This window comes from Falco rusticolus, chromosome 11, assembly GCF_015220075.1.
Source record: "Falco rusticolus isolate bFalRus1 chromosome 11, bFalRus1.pri, whole genome shotgun sequence".
NCBI classification, from domain to species: domain Eukaryota; kingdom Metazoa; phylum Chordata; class Aves; order Falconiformes; family Falconidae; genus Falco; species Falco rusticolus.
Window position 1 is genome coordinate 30,625,477 of NC_051197.1, and position 16,998 is coordinate 30,642,474.

The following is a 16,998-nucleotide window of genomic DNA, read 5'->3' on the forward strand; positions in this document are numbered from 1 at the left end:
TCACCTCTGCAGGCATTGCAAAGTCAGAGAAGCTATCCAGGTTCTGTATTTTAAGACACAGTTATTTCACATGAGGGTGCTTTTTCCTGTGTTGGAAATGAAACAGGTTTGTGGGGAATATGCTGCAAGACTTTGAGTATTTCAGCAGGTAAGACATTAAAAGGAAAGCACAAGCCATGCATTTATAGGGCTATGAGGTTTAATTCTGGTTTTAGTTAGATGAGTGTAGGTTTGTTGAATGAAATATAACTGCATCGCTCGATCTGTCCGAGTACTTTAAATATGTATGCCAAAGATGAAATTGCAGTTAAGAGTATGAAGTGGGTTTTGATGGCAAATATCACCCGACATCTCTTTTTCAGGATTTCTTTATTAGAATCAATAACTTGGGAATGACAGGGCGGACTTCACATAAACTGCTGAGAATGGTCCTACATATGTACTGTAAAATTCTGGAAAATGGATTAGTTAAAAAACTCTAGCAAATTATAGTTTTCAGGTATTTAAACTGAGTACCTTTAAACCCAAGAATTCTGCACTAAGCTGAATTTTTTCCATTATCCATGGGAACCTCCCATGCATGGACAGATGATCCTGTTACTCCACTGAGTGGGATCTGTGGCAGTACCCTCTGATCCTGCTCAGAGTCCTCACCCCCTTCTCCCCTCTATCCTAATCCTTCCCTGCCTCCCATCCATCTGCTCCACGTGGCTTCCTGCGCTCTTGTTCCTTGTCGCCTGCCCTGCTGTGTCCACTCTCAACTGCAGGCATCAGCCAGGCTGTTAGAGAACCCGAGAAGCTCCATCACACGCCGTTTCCAGAGCTTCTGCCTCGATGTCATCAGCTCAGCATCGCTTTCACAGCAGCTGGCTTGTTTTCAGAAACTGAGGAAAAGGCGGGGGAAGCAGCGGAAATCAGACTTTCCGCTGGAGATGTGTAATTCCAGCCCAAACAATAGTGATGCAGCAATGACTCTGTAATGCAACCGCATCCCTTCTGCTGGTGCTAGGGGTGTCCAGGGGCCTCCCAGCGTGGCGGCTCTCTCATCGCCGCCAGGTTAATGCTCTGCTAGGGAAGCAGAGAGAGGAACCACCACACCGATGCGTAGCACCAGGTGTAACAGTAACATCTACCAGCAGCAGGGTAATTCCCAGGCTGGCTTGCAAGTATGTGTTGTGTGGACCTTGTGAACAGTCCAACACAGGCTCCTCATGCAGGAAGCGAAGGGCTGGCTTCTGTAGGGATACGTGTGTTTACCTTAAAAGAAGAATGTGCATCTTTTTCCCAGAACAGACCGTGTTTTCTGTTCTTTCGGCCACAGGCTGCATTCACGCTTCCTCAGAATATAACAAACACAGAGTTTACAAAGTGTTTCCCTGACTCGCCTATCAATTTCTGTCTCGATGAGTGGTCTCCCGTGTCCTGAGCAGGCTTCTGGAAGCACTTTCTCCCACAGAAGTGGTTTTGGCTTGACACCACTCCTGGATTTTACAGAGCTGATCTTCACACAGCCCCTCGGCCTGACAAGTCACAGGGAGATCTCATGGTGACAGCTAAAATCATAATCCGGCCTTTGGGCACGCCTGACAGAGCTGATGCCTCTCAGGAGCACAGAGATGTGGACTTAGATATGAAAGTACGTTCGTTACAAATGACTAGGGGGAGGTGGCGGGCCCCCTCTGACCCGCGGCTCGGCCCGCACACCCCCAGCCGCGCCGAGGGCGAGCGGGCTGGCACAGCGCACGCAGTTTTCCCACATTTCTTGAGAAGCTTGAGTTTTTTCCTCTAGGAAAAGTCCGCACAAGCACGGAGCGGGCAGCAGCCGCCGGGCCCCGTCAGGGCAGAGGCGGGGGGGGGAAGGGTGGCGCGCGGCCCGCCGGCCTCAGCGCGGTGCCAAGCGGCGCGGAGGGACGCAGCACGCGCGGCCGCCACTGCCCCTCAGGGCGGGCCCCGCCGCCGCCGCCGTCGCCCCTTTAAGCACGGACGCCGCTCCCGGCCTGCCCCGCGCCGGCAGCCCCGCCCCCGCCCGCGCGCGCCGCCTCGCCTCGCCCGGGCCGGGCCCATCCCGTCCCGTCCACCGGCCAGGAGCGGAGCGGCGGCAGCCAGTGAGCGAGCCCCCCTCCGCCGGCCCGCGCCGCTCGGCCAGCCCCTCCGCCGGCGGCCCAGCGCCATGGGGGGCGGCGGCCAGCGCCGGGCGCGGGCGCTGTGGCTGGCGGTGCTGTGGTTGTGGTTGCCGGGGCGGTGCGGCGGCGCCATGGACGAGTGCACGGAGGAGCGGAGCGGCCGGCCGCAGCGCTGCATGCCCGAGTTCGTCAACGCCGCTTTCAACGCCACGGTGCTGGCCACCCACACGTGCGGGACGCCGGCCGAGGAGTACTGCGTGCAGACCGGCGTCACCGGCGTCACCCAGTCCTGCCACCTCTGCGACGCCGCCCAGCCCCACCTGCGCCACGGCGCCGCCTTCCTCACCGATTACAACAGCCCGGCCGACGCCACCTGGTGGCAGAGCCGCACCATGCTGGCGGGCGTGCAGCACCCCACCGCCGTCAACCTCACCCTCCACCTGGGTAAGGAGCGCCCGCCGCCCCGCGCCGCCCTGAGGGAAAAGGGCGCCCAAGGCGGCGGGGCCGCGCCGGGCTGAGGGGCGCTCGGGGGGCTGTGGCCGGGCCCCTGGGGGCAGCGGGTGGCTGGCGCGGGGTGTCGGTGGGTGTAAGCGGCTGGCTGCCGGCTTGGGGGAGGCTCGTCCCGGGTCCGGGCTGGCTGCGGAGTCCCGGCTGTGGCCGAGGGCTCGGTCCCGTAGGGCGCGATGCGGGCTCCTCTTCGCCCCGCGGCTGCTGGCCCGTGAGGAGAACCTGAGCTGCAGAACGGCCCTTTCCAAACCTGGATTTCAGCCTCCTCCGCAGAGGCAGAGCCAAACCGAGTGTTGAAGGGGTCGCTCCCTCGCAGCCCGCGTTGTGCTGCCCTGCAGGCTGCCGGGCGCGTCTGCCCGGTACCCTCGTACGCCGGGGCAGCGCTGCCCGTGAGGTGCTGGGGGGGGGGGGCTGCTTTGTCAGAGAGCGGTCAGCATTGCCGCAGAACTCCTAACATCGAGTCAATAACAAAGAAGGTGAATTTTCTGATAATTGGCATGTCCAGAGGTTCCTTCGGGATAAAGTGTTTTAGCCCTCGCTTTGGCTTGTGGGCAAGCTTTTCTTTTCCCCTGTGCATTCAGTTGTTTAAGCTCTCATGACGTGGAGGAAGGGTGATTGTTTAGAACTGGAGGACAAGCCAGCCAACGGAAAGTTAAAACCACAGCTTATATCCTCATGTCATCAAATAAAGTGAAAATTAAAAAAAGTCCTGCTGTAACCATTCACAGTTTCTAATCAAGAGCAGCCTGTTGAATCTTAAGTTTAGCGTCAGTAACGCGTCTCACTTCCAGAGGAAAAAAACTTGCGTTAGGGGTCAGGCAGCTGGATCTTGGGTTTGACAGCCTGCGAGCAGGTTGTGTGGAAGCTCCCACCCGAGCTGGTGAGGTGATGATGGTGCCCAGCCCTGTACCGGGGTCGCCTGAGCGCATCCATCTGCCCCAGCAGCTGGGAGTGCCTTGCTGCCCTGAAGTGTTTCTTTGTGTTAGGAGCTTCTAAATAAATACACCACAGAAGCATGTGTAGTCATTTGGATGAGGGGAGGTAGTCACTAAGGCTTCTTTATCTTTTTCTTTTTTTTTTTTTTTGTACATTTGGAAATTTTTATGGGAGGTGCCTGGAAAAAACAGTAAGCTAAGGTTTTATCTCAACTTCTTAATATAAATCATCATCATTCTTCATTGACAAGGTAAAGTTTAGTTTATAGACACATCTGCATTACTGCTGTCCTTGACTCTGTGCACCCATATGCATACATACACATGGGTATTACAAAAATAACGTTGTTTCAACACACTAAAGCAAACAATGTGCCATGTCCTGAGCGCTGAAGAAATGTGCATGTTTCTGTGAAGAAAACAACTGCATCTTTAAAATACTGTAATATTGCAATATGATTCCTAGTCACTTGGGTTTTAGGTTTGTTTGCAGGCTCTTGTAGCTTTGTATATTTGCTCTGGCGTATTTTAGGCTAGAGTATAACTTTTAAGCAGAAGCTGCGTGACATTCAGATACTTGATGTTTTTTTTTCCCCATTTGTTAACCCCCCGCCCCGAGTTAGGGTTTTGGGTGGCATATTTGTAGTGTAAAGCCTTTGAAGGATCAGAAGCTTGTTACTGGCATGGTAGTGGTGGCAGGACTTAGTTTTAAGACAGCTAGCCGCGAAGCATTAAGCTATCTGTGCATGTGCTGTGTGAGCAGTAGACATTCCTGTATGACTTTGTATGCGTTGCTGAGTTCACTGCAGGCTGAAGAACCGTCAAGCACTGCAAAGTGCCATTTGGGGCATCTCCGGTGCCCCAAACTCTGCAGCATTGCTCTGCTCTGCTTCTGTGAACTCTTCAAACCATCTTTGTGTGCATGAGCTGTTGGGTGCCGCATTTGGATTCTGTGTGCCTGAGGGCCATTCCCCATGGCGCACCATGGTCTGCGGGACACTTAATTATTGACCTCAGTGAGAGAAGAGGCAAAGAGCTTAACAAGTATTTCTGTACTCGGTAGGACGTAAATGCATTCTGGGACACAAAGCCCTTTTATGCAGTTAGTTCTGCAAGATCTTTGAGGATTAGGCTGTGTGCTCAAACCCGTATCCTTGTTTGATTCCGCAGTTGCCTTTATTTCTAAAGGCACTGGTATCCTGAATGGTTAGTGCTGCTTTGCACCTATTCAGGACCGGCAGCATCGACTCTAGGCTTTCAGCATGTAAATGCCGTCCTGCACTGAGTTTTCTGCAGTTTGGGATGTCTCAATTAACATCCAGTGATGTTAAGTCAGTGTAGATCAGAGTAATGTTTTGGAGGAACCTGCAAGAGGTCAGTAAGAGCTGTGGGCCTGTTGCCAACATGTGAATGTGGGTTTCTTTGAATCTTACAACTTGTAGTTCAAAACAAGTTAAAAAACCCCTTTGGTTTGGGGACTAGATGCCAGCAAAGAGCCTGATACAGAAAAATACAGTGCAGATCACTGTTACCGAGTTAAGGGCTTGGATCCCTGGAAGTGTTTGGAGAGGAAATACGTGCCCAGAAGTTAGGGTGTTCCCTGGGGAGAGGGGAGTTGGCGTAATTACCAGTCCCTGCACAAGGAACATCTGGAGTTATAAAAGCTGTTTCTCTTTGTATGAGAGGGTATTAAGACCCCCTAAGTAAGAGGCCTCCCCGGAGAGGCTCGGAGACGTGAGTCTGCAGCTGTGAATCGGGAGAAGGGGGAAGTTGAACCCATTCCCAGGGTGGTGTCTGGGTAATTAGGTTAGTGGGCGAGAGGAGGGGGAGCACTGCTGTGTCCTTTCTTCCACTTATCTTAAAAGTTTCCTTTCACTTCCTCCGTTTTCCAGTTCCTCAGGTTGAATTATTTCTAATTTTGACTTGGCCCAACCAGTCTTTTAGTTCCCCCCCCGCCAGCCCCCCAACACTACCCTCCCGCCATGTTCCCATATATTCCAGGAATAAAGGACTATGCGGCAGCGGTGCCAGCTTTTAAATAGAAGATGGCAGCCGAGCCATTACAGTATGTAGATAGTTGTCTGCTTTTTTTGAAGCCAGAATGTCACGTTATTTTTACAGTCTGTGCTGTTTGCTTCTGCTGGGAGCATTGGGATAGCTCTGGCATCTCCCCAGCACTTTGTGTGCGTATGTTTTAGCACAGCTTTGCTATTTAGACCCCTAATGCACCAAAACAAAGACGTGTGTTAAAGATGCTCCTTTGAGCACTCAAAGAAGGGGTAAAGAAGTAGCGTGGAGTATTTTTGGTGCTGAATGGTGTTAATTAAGGGCTTATATTTTTTCAGATTTATCTCTTCTTTCAGAGCAGATTCTCACTTCTTCCTTCTGGAGCTCTAATTTTGCTGTGCTTTCTGTTGTTTCCACACCTTTTAAAATCCACTTTTACGTGTGCCTCCCTGTTCTTTTCCCAGCTGGCCCTGCTGGAGGCATCTCTCATTTTTCCCCACCACTTTTACTCTCTGCTTGGATCTGCTTGATTTCAGCTATCATGATCCTGGTGTTTTGCTCCTCGGACAAAGAGGCAGCGTCCTCAGCATGCTGGTGGCTCTTTGGTGGTTGTGGGGTGGCCCCACCTCTGCTGAGAGCAGTTGTGCTTTTATCAACAGCCTGCAAGCTAGGAGCGCTCTGGTCTGGCTTTCCCAGTGCAGGTGAGTCCCCACTGCATCTCAGCAGGGACAGTGCCCAGGAGATGTGCTTGACCGATGATGCTGGTGGCCTCTGCTGTGAACTCAGGGATACCATGTAGGCAGGAAGGACCAATTCCTACTCCTGTCATTGCCTGGGAAGAGGAGCTGGTGTTTGGTGCTGGGAGGCAGCCTTCTGCTAGCCTGCTTTTCAAGAAGAAAAATGAAATTGCTGGTTACCTTCATTAAAAATATGTCGGCTGCGTCTGTGGGCATGGATTGTGGTTAGAGCTGAGTGTTCCTGATCTTGAATTCTTCTGAAATCCCTGCTGTAGACCAGCCTAGAAACCCATGTCACCCAGCCGGATGGTATCTTGTATGTATAAAAAGAAAGACTTGTAAAAGCGGTTGGTGGTTAGGAGAAATGGATTGCCTGTCTCTTTCACGTCCTCCTTTTCTAACCACTCAGTCCTTTATTTGGCTTTGAGGAGAGCGATGATGCTTGGTTATATATACTTTGTCTGCAAAGTGTAGTTTGGGGTATGACTGCCATTTGAAGGCATTTACAAGGCAACCTAGGCAAGATGCCAGTTCTTGTGTTCAGCCTCAGCTTGATTTGCCAGTTGTTTGTAGCAGGTGAGATTTTTTTTCTTTAGTGCAGAAAAGCAGCTTTTTTTTTTTTTTTTTTTTCATTTAATGGAGGGCTATAAAGTGTGCCTTAAATTAAGTACCTAGTTTATGCTGCTGGGACGCAATCAGTTGCTTTGTTTTACTTAGTGCAGCAGAGCGATGCCCTTGGTTTGCTGCTTATCCTATCAAAAGTTTATGAGGCTGCGGTTCGTTGCCTTCCTAGGGAACCACCGTGAAACCAACTGCGAGCAAGCAGGACGGACGCACGTGAAGTTTTGCGTAGCATAGCTGCAATTTGAAAACTCTTGAGAAATGGTAATTAATGCTCTGGGAGAGTGTTTCCGGCACTTAGGCTGGCGTTACGGGGTGCGCTGGGAAGCCCTCGCAGACTTGTTGAGCCAGGGCTGGGAAGAGCCAGCCCTACGCCACAGTGGCTTCGCGGTGGTATTTGAGGAGCCCTGGGGGGGACTCTATTTTAGTTGGTTTTGCAGAGGCTTGATTTACAATTTGCAGGTTTCAACATGAGTAGTTAAGAGATCAGGGCTTTTAATGGCCAGCAGTTGTTTAGTGCGGTTATATAAAGTCGCTTTAAAGCTCTTTATCGCTTCCCGCATACCCTTTAAATTCCCAGGTTTTCTCCAGTTCCTCTGTCCTGCATCTTTCTTGGGGTGCTGATGCCACTGTGTGACGTCTTTGGGAGTACTGTATGTGGCAGAGCGTTTATTTTGGGGGATGGAGAGAGCTGAGTTTGTGTGGTATTTTGCTGCAAAAACAGCTGCTATTTGTGGTGTTTGCCCTGCGTTGCTGGGAGGATTAATTACTGGTTTTGACACAGTCAGATAGTTGCTTTTGTAGGTTTAAATCTTGGAAACTGTCGTTTGCTGCTCAGAATGGTTAGCTTGCTGAAAATTTTCTGGCTTATTCGGTAGCATTTCTCTTGCAGCCTGAGGCTTCGGGAGGCTCTCGCAGTCTCTTTGACTCTGCAAGTGAAAATCCGAGGCTGCCACTTCCCGCGGAAATGAAAAATGGGATTGCTCTGCAAACATGTAGAGAAAATAATTTCCAGCGCAGATGGATAGGATGGGAAATTTGGATCTCTAGTTCACCATAATTCTTAAAAACACGACTGTGAGTGTGTCCTTAATCATGCAACCTTTGTCAGACGGAGACCTCCCGCTTGTGTCCTCAGGGCCTTAATTCATCACTTGCCATCACTGGTGACTGCAGTGCTGAGTGATTTCACGCAGGCTCACTGTCTGGTTCTTTTTTTGTACCTGTGAGTTAGCTGGGACACGAGGTCTGGTGTGTTAAATTGAACTAGTCGCATCTAACGTCACCGTCTCTGGTTCATAATAACCTTCAGGAGCTCAGCCTGGGGCTGCAAGCCCTCTTGTAAGCTCCTGCCTGAGAAGAGCTGTTTCAGCCTGCTTTTGCGTGTCACTTAACCATGAAATCTTGCTTATTGGTGGCCACCACGGTGTGTTTTGATAAGAAAATGAAGTATTTCTGCAAAAAACTCTTGCTGGGTATGTTGTACTGCCGTGCAAACAGGAGTATATTGGGGTCCCCCCCCAGGTGCAGAGTAGCCCTGTGTGTCTCAAATTAAGCTTTATGGTCTTTAAGTGAGGGATGAATGTGGATCCTGGTGTGGAGGACCTGTGGCATCACTAGCTGTGTTTAAAGCTCTTTGTAATGCTAGGACAATCTCCTAATGCTAAGCCATCTGCAAAGGATGTACTTGGGATTGCTCTCCGTAGCATCCCTTGAATAATGTCGTGTTTCTAGCAGCTTGCTGGTACTATGGTGATGTTGGCTGTCGCATCAGCATTGATGAGAGGTTTAGGACAGCTGCTAATGAAGCAACTGCACCAGGAGATTAAAGAGCTGCTACTAGTAGGCATTTACAGTTGTCAAATGGGACAGGGAATGCTGAGAGGAGAGCCAGCCTTTTGTAGTCTGCCAGACTGCAGGTGCAAGCTGCTGTAAGCCTTTGTGGGGTGTGTTAGGTGCTTTTGAGGTAAGACACAATGATTTCTCAGAATTTATCAGATGTAAAAGCTTGGAAAATGGTGAAAACTCATCACCTGTAAAAAGGCTCTGAAATGGCAAGGTAACTTTGTTTCAAGTTAAAGAAAACAAATGAGCCTCGGTCTTTAATCTCCTCCTCAGTCCAGCCTATTTGAGAGAGATTTTTTTTTTTTTTGGGGGGGGGGGGGGAACCCCAACAAAAAACCCAAACCAAAACCAAACCCCAGCCAACCCCCTTATATATTATTCAGTGATCTTCAGCATTTTGTTTTGAAACTGGGTGGCAAAGCGCTTCTGGTTTCCATGCTTCTACTTGTTTTAGATATTCCAGTGTGATAGTCATCAAAGAGCTGTTTCCACTGGTAATCATGCCTGCAGTTCTGACACAACACAGCTGTGTTCAGTAATGGAGAATTTCAAAATTTCCTCTTTTAGAAATAGTATCCAAAAACTATTATTGGATTTTTTTTTTCCTTTGGTAGGTAAGCTAGTACCATCTTGTACATGGGAGGTAGACTTCCAGGTAGCTTGAGGGCTTCTTTTGTTCAGTTGGTTTGGGGGTTTCTTGTTTTTGTGGGGGAAGGGGAAGATTTTTAAGGCTTTTTTAGAGACTATCTATTGAGATCTTGTGAAGATCCAGCATTTCTGGGTTCTTGGGTCAGCTTTCTGAATGTTCTAGTCTCTGTTGCAGAGTTTGGTATGTTTGGAGAACTACTTATCTGACTTGGCTTTGTAGTGGCTCCTGTGTTTTACAGGAGGACGAGGTAATTTTCTTGAATCTTGAGGTGTGGGAAGATCAGGGTGCAGAACTGTTAAATGGTGTCAGGACTGGCAGCTGGCCCCTATCAATGGCCTGAAGTGGAAAGGAGGAAGACTCGGCCCTTGCGTTGGTAGGGGCCTTTACAACAGAAAGATCAGCTATATCTAGGGAGTATTTTTTTTTTTTTTAAAGGCAAAACAAAAAAACAACCACCAAAACCCCCTAAAAATCTACCAAACATCAAAACCTGCTTGGTAGCAGGGGCTGTTCTTCCCCAGCACCTGTGTGTTCAAGTGGCCAGTGGCTGACTGCATGTAGTAGCCTGTGGGTTGCCTGAAATGCTCACTCTCTCAGGTGCTCCAGGGCCAAGGGAGCACTGCAGATTTTGGGGTTGGCACCAGCCCAGTTCTAAGCAACACTGCTTTCATCTTTTGAGTTTTCAAGGTCTGCTTTATAGCTCAACCTACTTGGTATCAGGAAGGACCTTGTTCCCACCGCTGTGCGCTGCTGCTTGTGCAGCATGTCGCACTTGGGCTGTGGGTTTTTTTGTTTGTTCTGGGGTGGGTGGGTGGGATATCAAGGATCCCAAACAGTTGTGGTTTTGTTTTGTTTTTTTAAATATTTTTTCCTGTGTATTTTGTTTCAGGAAAGTGAATCCATCTAATCTTCTAATTAGAAGATAATGTGTCTCAGACGCTTTAAGCAAATGGTTGCATTGAACCTCATCAAGAGGGATAGATGGGCTGTTTTCTTGGTGCTTTCTTATGCTGTGCTTACAAGGTTGTGGAGTATAAGCTACGTGCTTTGAAAGGAGCGCTTTGTGTTGGGAGGATCTCTTACTGAGGTTAGTGGAATAAAAATCAGTCCCTTCTGGAAAAACTACCATCAGATGCTTCTTGGTATCAAAGTGTTAAGTGGGACTGCTTGACTGAGTAAAAAGAAAATGTTCTTGTCCTAAGACTTCTGTGGTGCATGATGATTATTTATAGCCCTTTCATCTGCAGTCCTTTACATGCTCCCATCCGGTGAGATTTTGCAGTGGGATTTTCTTCCCGGCAGCGTGTGGGGCTGGTCCCTGGGGAGCAGCTGTGGACAGGCTGCCCTGCCTGCTGCCCTTGCCTCCCAGCTTCTGAAAAAAATGTGGTTTATTTGTGGGGATCTGGAGTGTCTCCCTCTGCCCTGCCTCCTGGCTGTGGCGGTAGGGGTGCAGGGGCTGGCCCAGCAACCTACTTCTGTTACAGCAGCTGATGCTTTCCTTCCAGCTGATGCTTTCTCTGCTTTCGGTAGCTGCTTTCACGGGTCTTGTGGGTCCTGCTGTCCTGTCCGGAGTAATTCTCAACACTGAATCAGCTTCTGGATGGACTAGTTAAGAAGCTGATGCTTAAGGCGGTGGTTGCTCTAAGCTTGCAGACCTCCTGTTTGCTTTACTTGTGTTTTCTAGACCCCTCTCCCTTTCTTCTCCTTTCTGAAGCTCCTTGGAGCTTGCCTGGGCTTCACCTCCCTCCTGCTCCCGTTCCCTGGGTACCGAGATGTTCCTGGGCTGTCCAGTTTGGGAAGGTTCCCCCTGCTCCCTGGGATGGGGTTGTTGAACTGAGATGTCCCTGCGGTTCTCATCCCAGCAGTAGCTTCTCAGCCTGCGTGGGTAGTGTGGCTGCTGCCCTCCTATGCTCGCCGCTTTATACATGTCTTCGGACAAGAGGCTGGTGGTTTTCATTTTGGTCGGACTCCAGCGATGCTCAGATAAGTATGATGGAAGTCCAAAATTGTTAAATGCTTAATACTGTTTTGTAGCTTTTCCTCTTGCACACATTAGGGTTTGGGATCGAGGGGAAGCCTTTTGTTGAAGGACAAGTTTTCCTGAGTTGAAGCCATTTTTTTTGTCGGAAAGAACTAATGTTTTCCACTGTTGATTCCCAGCAGGGTTACGAAGAAGATACAAACAGGGATGGGGCAGCTGCTGCAGGGGCTGCTGGTGCTGCCAGAGTGAAATGTGAACTCTAAATAAAGCAAGGTCTCGCCTTTTATGCAGTGTCTGTTTAATGAAATCTACTTTTCTCCCTACCTTGCCTCTCAGCCTGCTCCTTCTCCTGTCCCCCCTCTGCTGGGATTGCTGGTGGAGCTGGGAAGGGTGCTCTGGACTGAGATGGCTTTTTGGTCCCCTCTATCCGTGCTCTGCAGGCATGAGTTAACTGATTAAATTACCAGCATTACACGAGTCACTGCTCTTCTGCTTTCTAAGCAGAGTGACTCGGCATACATCCCTACATGTGTGCTGCCCCTTTCTCACCCTCCTGCCAGCAGTCCCCGGTTGCAAGGGAGCAAGCAGGGCCGTCCCTGGTGCCTCCAGCATTGAGACAGCTAAATCTGAGTTCCTTATTGAACAAACTACGGATTATTTTGGAAGTAATGATGCAGAGATAAGCTTTTCCAAGGGCTTCAGAGCACTTTTAGGAAATAAGGGCCTTTTTTACTTTTATCATAACTACTGCGAGAAAGTGTGCATATAATGTCTGTTTCTTTTTGGCAGTTTAGCTGAAAACATTGCAAGTAGGTTGTTGCAGTGTCAGAGTCTCTGGCTTGTGGTTAGGAAGGGAAGCTTGGGGTTTTCATGAAGGATTGCTATTTCCAGTCTTGGTAAATAACTCTAGGAAACAGAACTACAGCTCTGAAACCACAGTTCCCTTGCAAGTGACTTTAGTATTGCTTGTCCCTTTCCAAAAAAGGCAGGAACAAGTAACGTCTTTTTCCTTTTCCAGAATTAAATTTCTTTAAATCAGAGTGTCGAGGCTATTGGGTGAAGAAGTTGCTAGAAGTTGCCAGCATAGATCATGAGTGAGCATCTGGCTGAAAGGCTGCGGGATGACACCATATTGCTTGTCTATCCCTGGTGAGCAGGCAAGGGATAGCACTGAAAGGTTTTGGTCAGCCTAAGGTGTATTTTCTCTGCCACTGGTTTCTTTCTGGCCTTATGTTTCTGTACTTCCATTCCTTGTAAGATGTAGGAGCTGTGCCATGAGAAGTCCATAACTTGCTTGGAAATGCTGGAAAGATTGTAAATCCTGAACATGGCATACCCCTTGCGCTCCAGGCTGGTTCTCTCCATTCCTTGGCAGACTGCCACTGGTCTTTGGGTACAGAGCACACAATTTAATGAAAAACTATCCAAGAGGCTCCCTTAAAAGACTTTTAATTTGGTATCCACCGATATATTTAGAAATCTCTGGAGAAATGTGTTTTGTCTGTGGCTCTGAATGTACATAGGTGGCACTGGGGAAGGACGTAAGAATATTCCCAAAGTCTGTTTTGTTGCCTTTCTGTGTTTTGATTCTCTGCAAGCTCAAGCAGAAAGATGGCAGTAACAGTCCTGGGGTTTTTGGTGACAAGTAATGTTTTACAGCTCATTCATAGCACCTACCCATGGTGCCCGAAAAAGCTTGGAGCAGCTGTGGTGCAGCTGTGGTGCAGCTGCAGCACTAGCTGCTCGTGAGTACTGCAGTTGCCAGCAGAGGTTGAAAGCTTTGGTTAAAGCTCTTATTTGTGTCAGGGGACGAACTGGACTGGTTTTCTGGTGTGCTTGACTGTTCTCTTTTCTTATTCACCAAATTGGTTTGGATGTGTGGTTATAACTGTGCTACGGTCTGCGCTGCTGACACTGATCTTTGCCTGGACAGTGTCACTAGTTGTTACATGGAAAAGGCTACATTTTTTATAGGAATCTTAATTCTTCCAGTTGCAAAACCCTGTAATAAATATGTCTCCTTGTTAATTTGTCAGTGAGTTAATCACCTTTTTCATGTCATTTTGGCCTGTGTTGCAACACCAGGGCTATGGCATGTTCTTTTGTGAACTGTATGGTAGAAACTAAACATGCTGCTCTGGCAGATGGAAAGGACCCTGTCTCTCAGCCTTTCTGTCCCCCAAATCCTGCTTTTTTAACTTTTTTTTTTTCTAATTGCTCCCACCTCTAAAAAGTCGACGTTAACTTGAAAACAGTGGGAGGGAATGAAACGCGTTTTGAAATGGTGATCCTATCGATAGGAGTGGTATTGAGTGTTTATACAGCACATAGAGAGGGGTTGTGGGAAGAGATGTGGTTCAGCAAAAGGAATAGAGTTTGGAGTCATTAACCTGTGCCATTAGCACTGTGTAACGGAAAGTTTAAACTGTGCCTGGCTAAATTGTATGAGTCTTTGAAATTCACAGCAGTGCTGGCAGCCCTGCTGGCTTTTGTCCTTCCTGCAAACACACAGCTGCTTGGTTCGGGCATCCCATGTGCTTGGCATCCCTGCTGCTTCCTCCCTGGCTGCAGAAAGCTGCTCATGGATTTCAGGAAACCACAAGAGACCAGCTGGAAGAAACCTCAAGTAAATGAATTGGTGTTGCCATTGGACCTGTGGAGGATGTGAAAGTGTAGAGTGCTGGGTCATACCTCTGATCTCTGTGTGTAATTAGTGTAACAGGGGAAAACTTTTTATTGCCCCCCTCTGAGGAGTGACGTGTGTCCAGACTTGCTTAAGAAATTTGCTGGTAGTAGTCCAAAATCCAAATGGAGAATGTGCTCCTGTAGCAGTCTGCAGAAATGCTTGCTTTGTTCAGGTAGCTGTGCTGGCTGCTCAGGGGCAGCTTGTCTTAAAACATACAGTTTAAATCTGTTAGTTTTGCTGTCTTGCTGCTGGTGTTCTAAAGCCAGGTTTCAGCACAGGTAACTCAGCAGAAAAGGTAATGCATTGCAGAAAGTTTTGGTTGGAAAGTAGGCATGGAGCTTGTGAAAGCTGTTTTCTATGTAGCAGTTACTCATCAAGTTATGGGGTGCCTGGCTACCCTTGGGAAAGAGATGGCATTTGCTTCAGGTGGTACTATAAGGTGTCTTGCCAGGTCCAAAATAAGGGCAGTCTCACTACTTTCTAGGGGGAAAAAAATAAAAAAAATTGTACTGGCTTTCTGACTGTCCTGCTTCTTGCGGTAGATGCTAAGACCCCTTCTTTATTCTTCCATCTGCTTGCTGAGATGGAAGCAGAAAAAAGCCTCTGGGACAAGGGATGATGGTTTTGCATATTGTGGAGTGGAACATCATAGTCTTTCTGTCATGGAGTTAATGATTATTTAAGTTCTGGTAGCAGAGATTTTCTTTAAAGTGTAAACAAGCATTTGTAGTTAAAAGTGTGCAACTCCTAGCTCTGTGTGCTTTTTTTTTTTTTTTTTCCCTCCATCCTTGAGGCAGACTTGTTTAAAGATTTGGAAGGGGAGGATTCTTACCTTGTTGGAAAAGATTACTGGTCATTCTGAATCAGCAGTTAAAAAGAGGTTAATAAATAATTGGTAAGGCATTCCTGCAGCACCTTCTGTCTACCATGCCTGTATCTTTGAAGAACGTTACCAAGGTAAATAGTCATTACCAGCCAAATCGTCATTAAACAACTTCCTTTCAGTACTTAAAGGGGGTTTATAAGAAAGATGGGGACAGACTTTTTAGCAGGGCCTGTAGCGATAGGACAGGGTATAGTGGTTTTAAACTAAAAGAGGGTAGATTCAGACTAGATGAAAGAAAATTTTCTTATAATGAGGGTGGTGAAACAACTCAGGTTGCCCAGAGATGTGGTAGGTGCCCTACCTCTGGAAACATTAACTGTCAAGTCAGACAGGGCTCAGAGCAACCTGATTGAGCTGAAGATGTCCCTGCTCATGGCAGGAGGTTTGAACTAAACGACCTGTAAAGGTCCCTTCTCACCCAAACGTTCCCGTGATTTTCCAGAACGAAGCATAAACCATGAGGATGAGCTGTAGGAGGCTCGGGCTTTCTGTTCTGGGCTTGACTAACAGCAGTCAAGATGTGATCAAATACTCGCCCTGTATCTCTATACCGTTGTGCTTGCCCATGTACCGCTTCCCTTTCCCCCTCCACTCCTCGCAAGCCTTTCGTGCTGATACCGTGTGTTTTGTGTCAGTTGCTGTGACAACAGATTGCAAGGCAGAAGCCTTTTGTGTGTGTGAGTTGCACAGTGTCCTTGTGGAACAGGGGTCCTGTGGCTCAGTGGGGTGCTTAAAATTTGGGAGGCAAGGAATGAAGGTGTGGCTTCGCAGTCCCTCAGGGCACACTAGCTTCTTTCAGCCCTACCCACTTCACAGCAGCTGGGGGCAAGGAGTCACACAGCCCTTGGCTAGTTGTATTAGCTTGCTTGATTAAGACCCAGCGGCTAATTTGATGGAAAGATAACCTTTTGGTGGCCTTGGTGATACTGGGATGTGCCTGTGGCTGTGTAAGTGCTGGCTGGTGGGAAGGAGGCACTGGGGATGCACAGCTGGGGGATGGGGGAACTGACTTCTATCAGCTGCAGCCAATTTGAGAACACCCTAAAACTGTTTTTTTTTTTTTTTAAAGGACTTTTGTGATAAGCTGAAGTCAAAGTGAGGACTTCAGGTTATGGTAAGCTACTGTGAGCTTTGAAAGCTGAGGCTTGTATAAGGAAGGAAATGAGCAATTTGAAATTTCCACTTTTGTGCCTTGGACATGGATGCAGGTCATTGGTTGAAGTAAGAAACTGGAGAAAAAGATCAGCAGAGATCAGAGAGCATTTCTGAGGCAGAATTTTCATAGAGAAGACATTCATGTGTGTAAGTTAAAGTAAAACTCTACAAGAATTCAGTTTATGCAAAACGTCTTTATTTAGAGATTCAGCTGTCTTAGCTTGTTTTAGCTGACTTTGCATAAGCAGTAATAATGAAATTTGTTTTTTTTAAATTAATAAACCATTAAAATAAGTAGGCAAACTGTTGTTTATGCAGCTGCTTGACTATTCTGGAAGCAGACTGAAGGTTAACAGATTGATCTAGAGTGGAAGAATCACTTGATAAACAGTTCACTTGTTTGTCTTTTTAAAAAGCTTTTCATCACAAAGAATGGCTAAAAAAGTTCTATGAAACTAATTTTCATAAATGGTGCTGAAGATTGAGATGGTATATCCCCATGCAATCCAATTTGTAGGCTTACTCATTTTAGAATTAATAATACCATAATGACTTGCTTTTCTCTTTGTGGGCTTGGAGTTCCCATAGCGATGGATGAGATAGAGCCCATAAAAGACTCTTGTGCTGCTGATACTCATGGCATATTTAGGAGTTAAATGTATGCTGAAGGAGAGAAGGAGGCTGAAGAGTCTCAGCGATTTGGGTTAATCACTAGAACAGCTCCTGCAGAATTGTTGTACTTCACGTGTCAGGTTGGCTGGGCTGATGTTGCGTCAGCAAAGCTTCCTAAAAGATGAAAAACTGGCATGTGTGTCTCCTGGGAGGTTTTCCTGCAAGTCACCTGCCACCTCTACAGAGCTTGTAGC

General features: G+C 47.8%; 1 protein-coding gene across 1 annotated transcript in view; it reads left to right on the forward strand.

Moving 5' to 3' along the window:
• Positions 1-2,060: 2,060 nt before the first annotated feature.
• Positions 2,061-16,998, forward strand: part of LAMC1 (laminin subunit gamma 1) — a 69,403-nt gene continuing 54,465 nt past the window's right edge. The window contains exon 1 of the mRNA XM_037404047.1: positions 2,061-2,567. Coding sequence (XP_037259944.1) covers positions 2,171-2,567 — 397 coding nt within the window. The 5' untranslated portion in view covers positions 2,061-2,170. The remainder of the gene's footprint in view (positions 2,568-16,998) is intronic.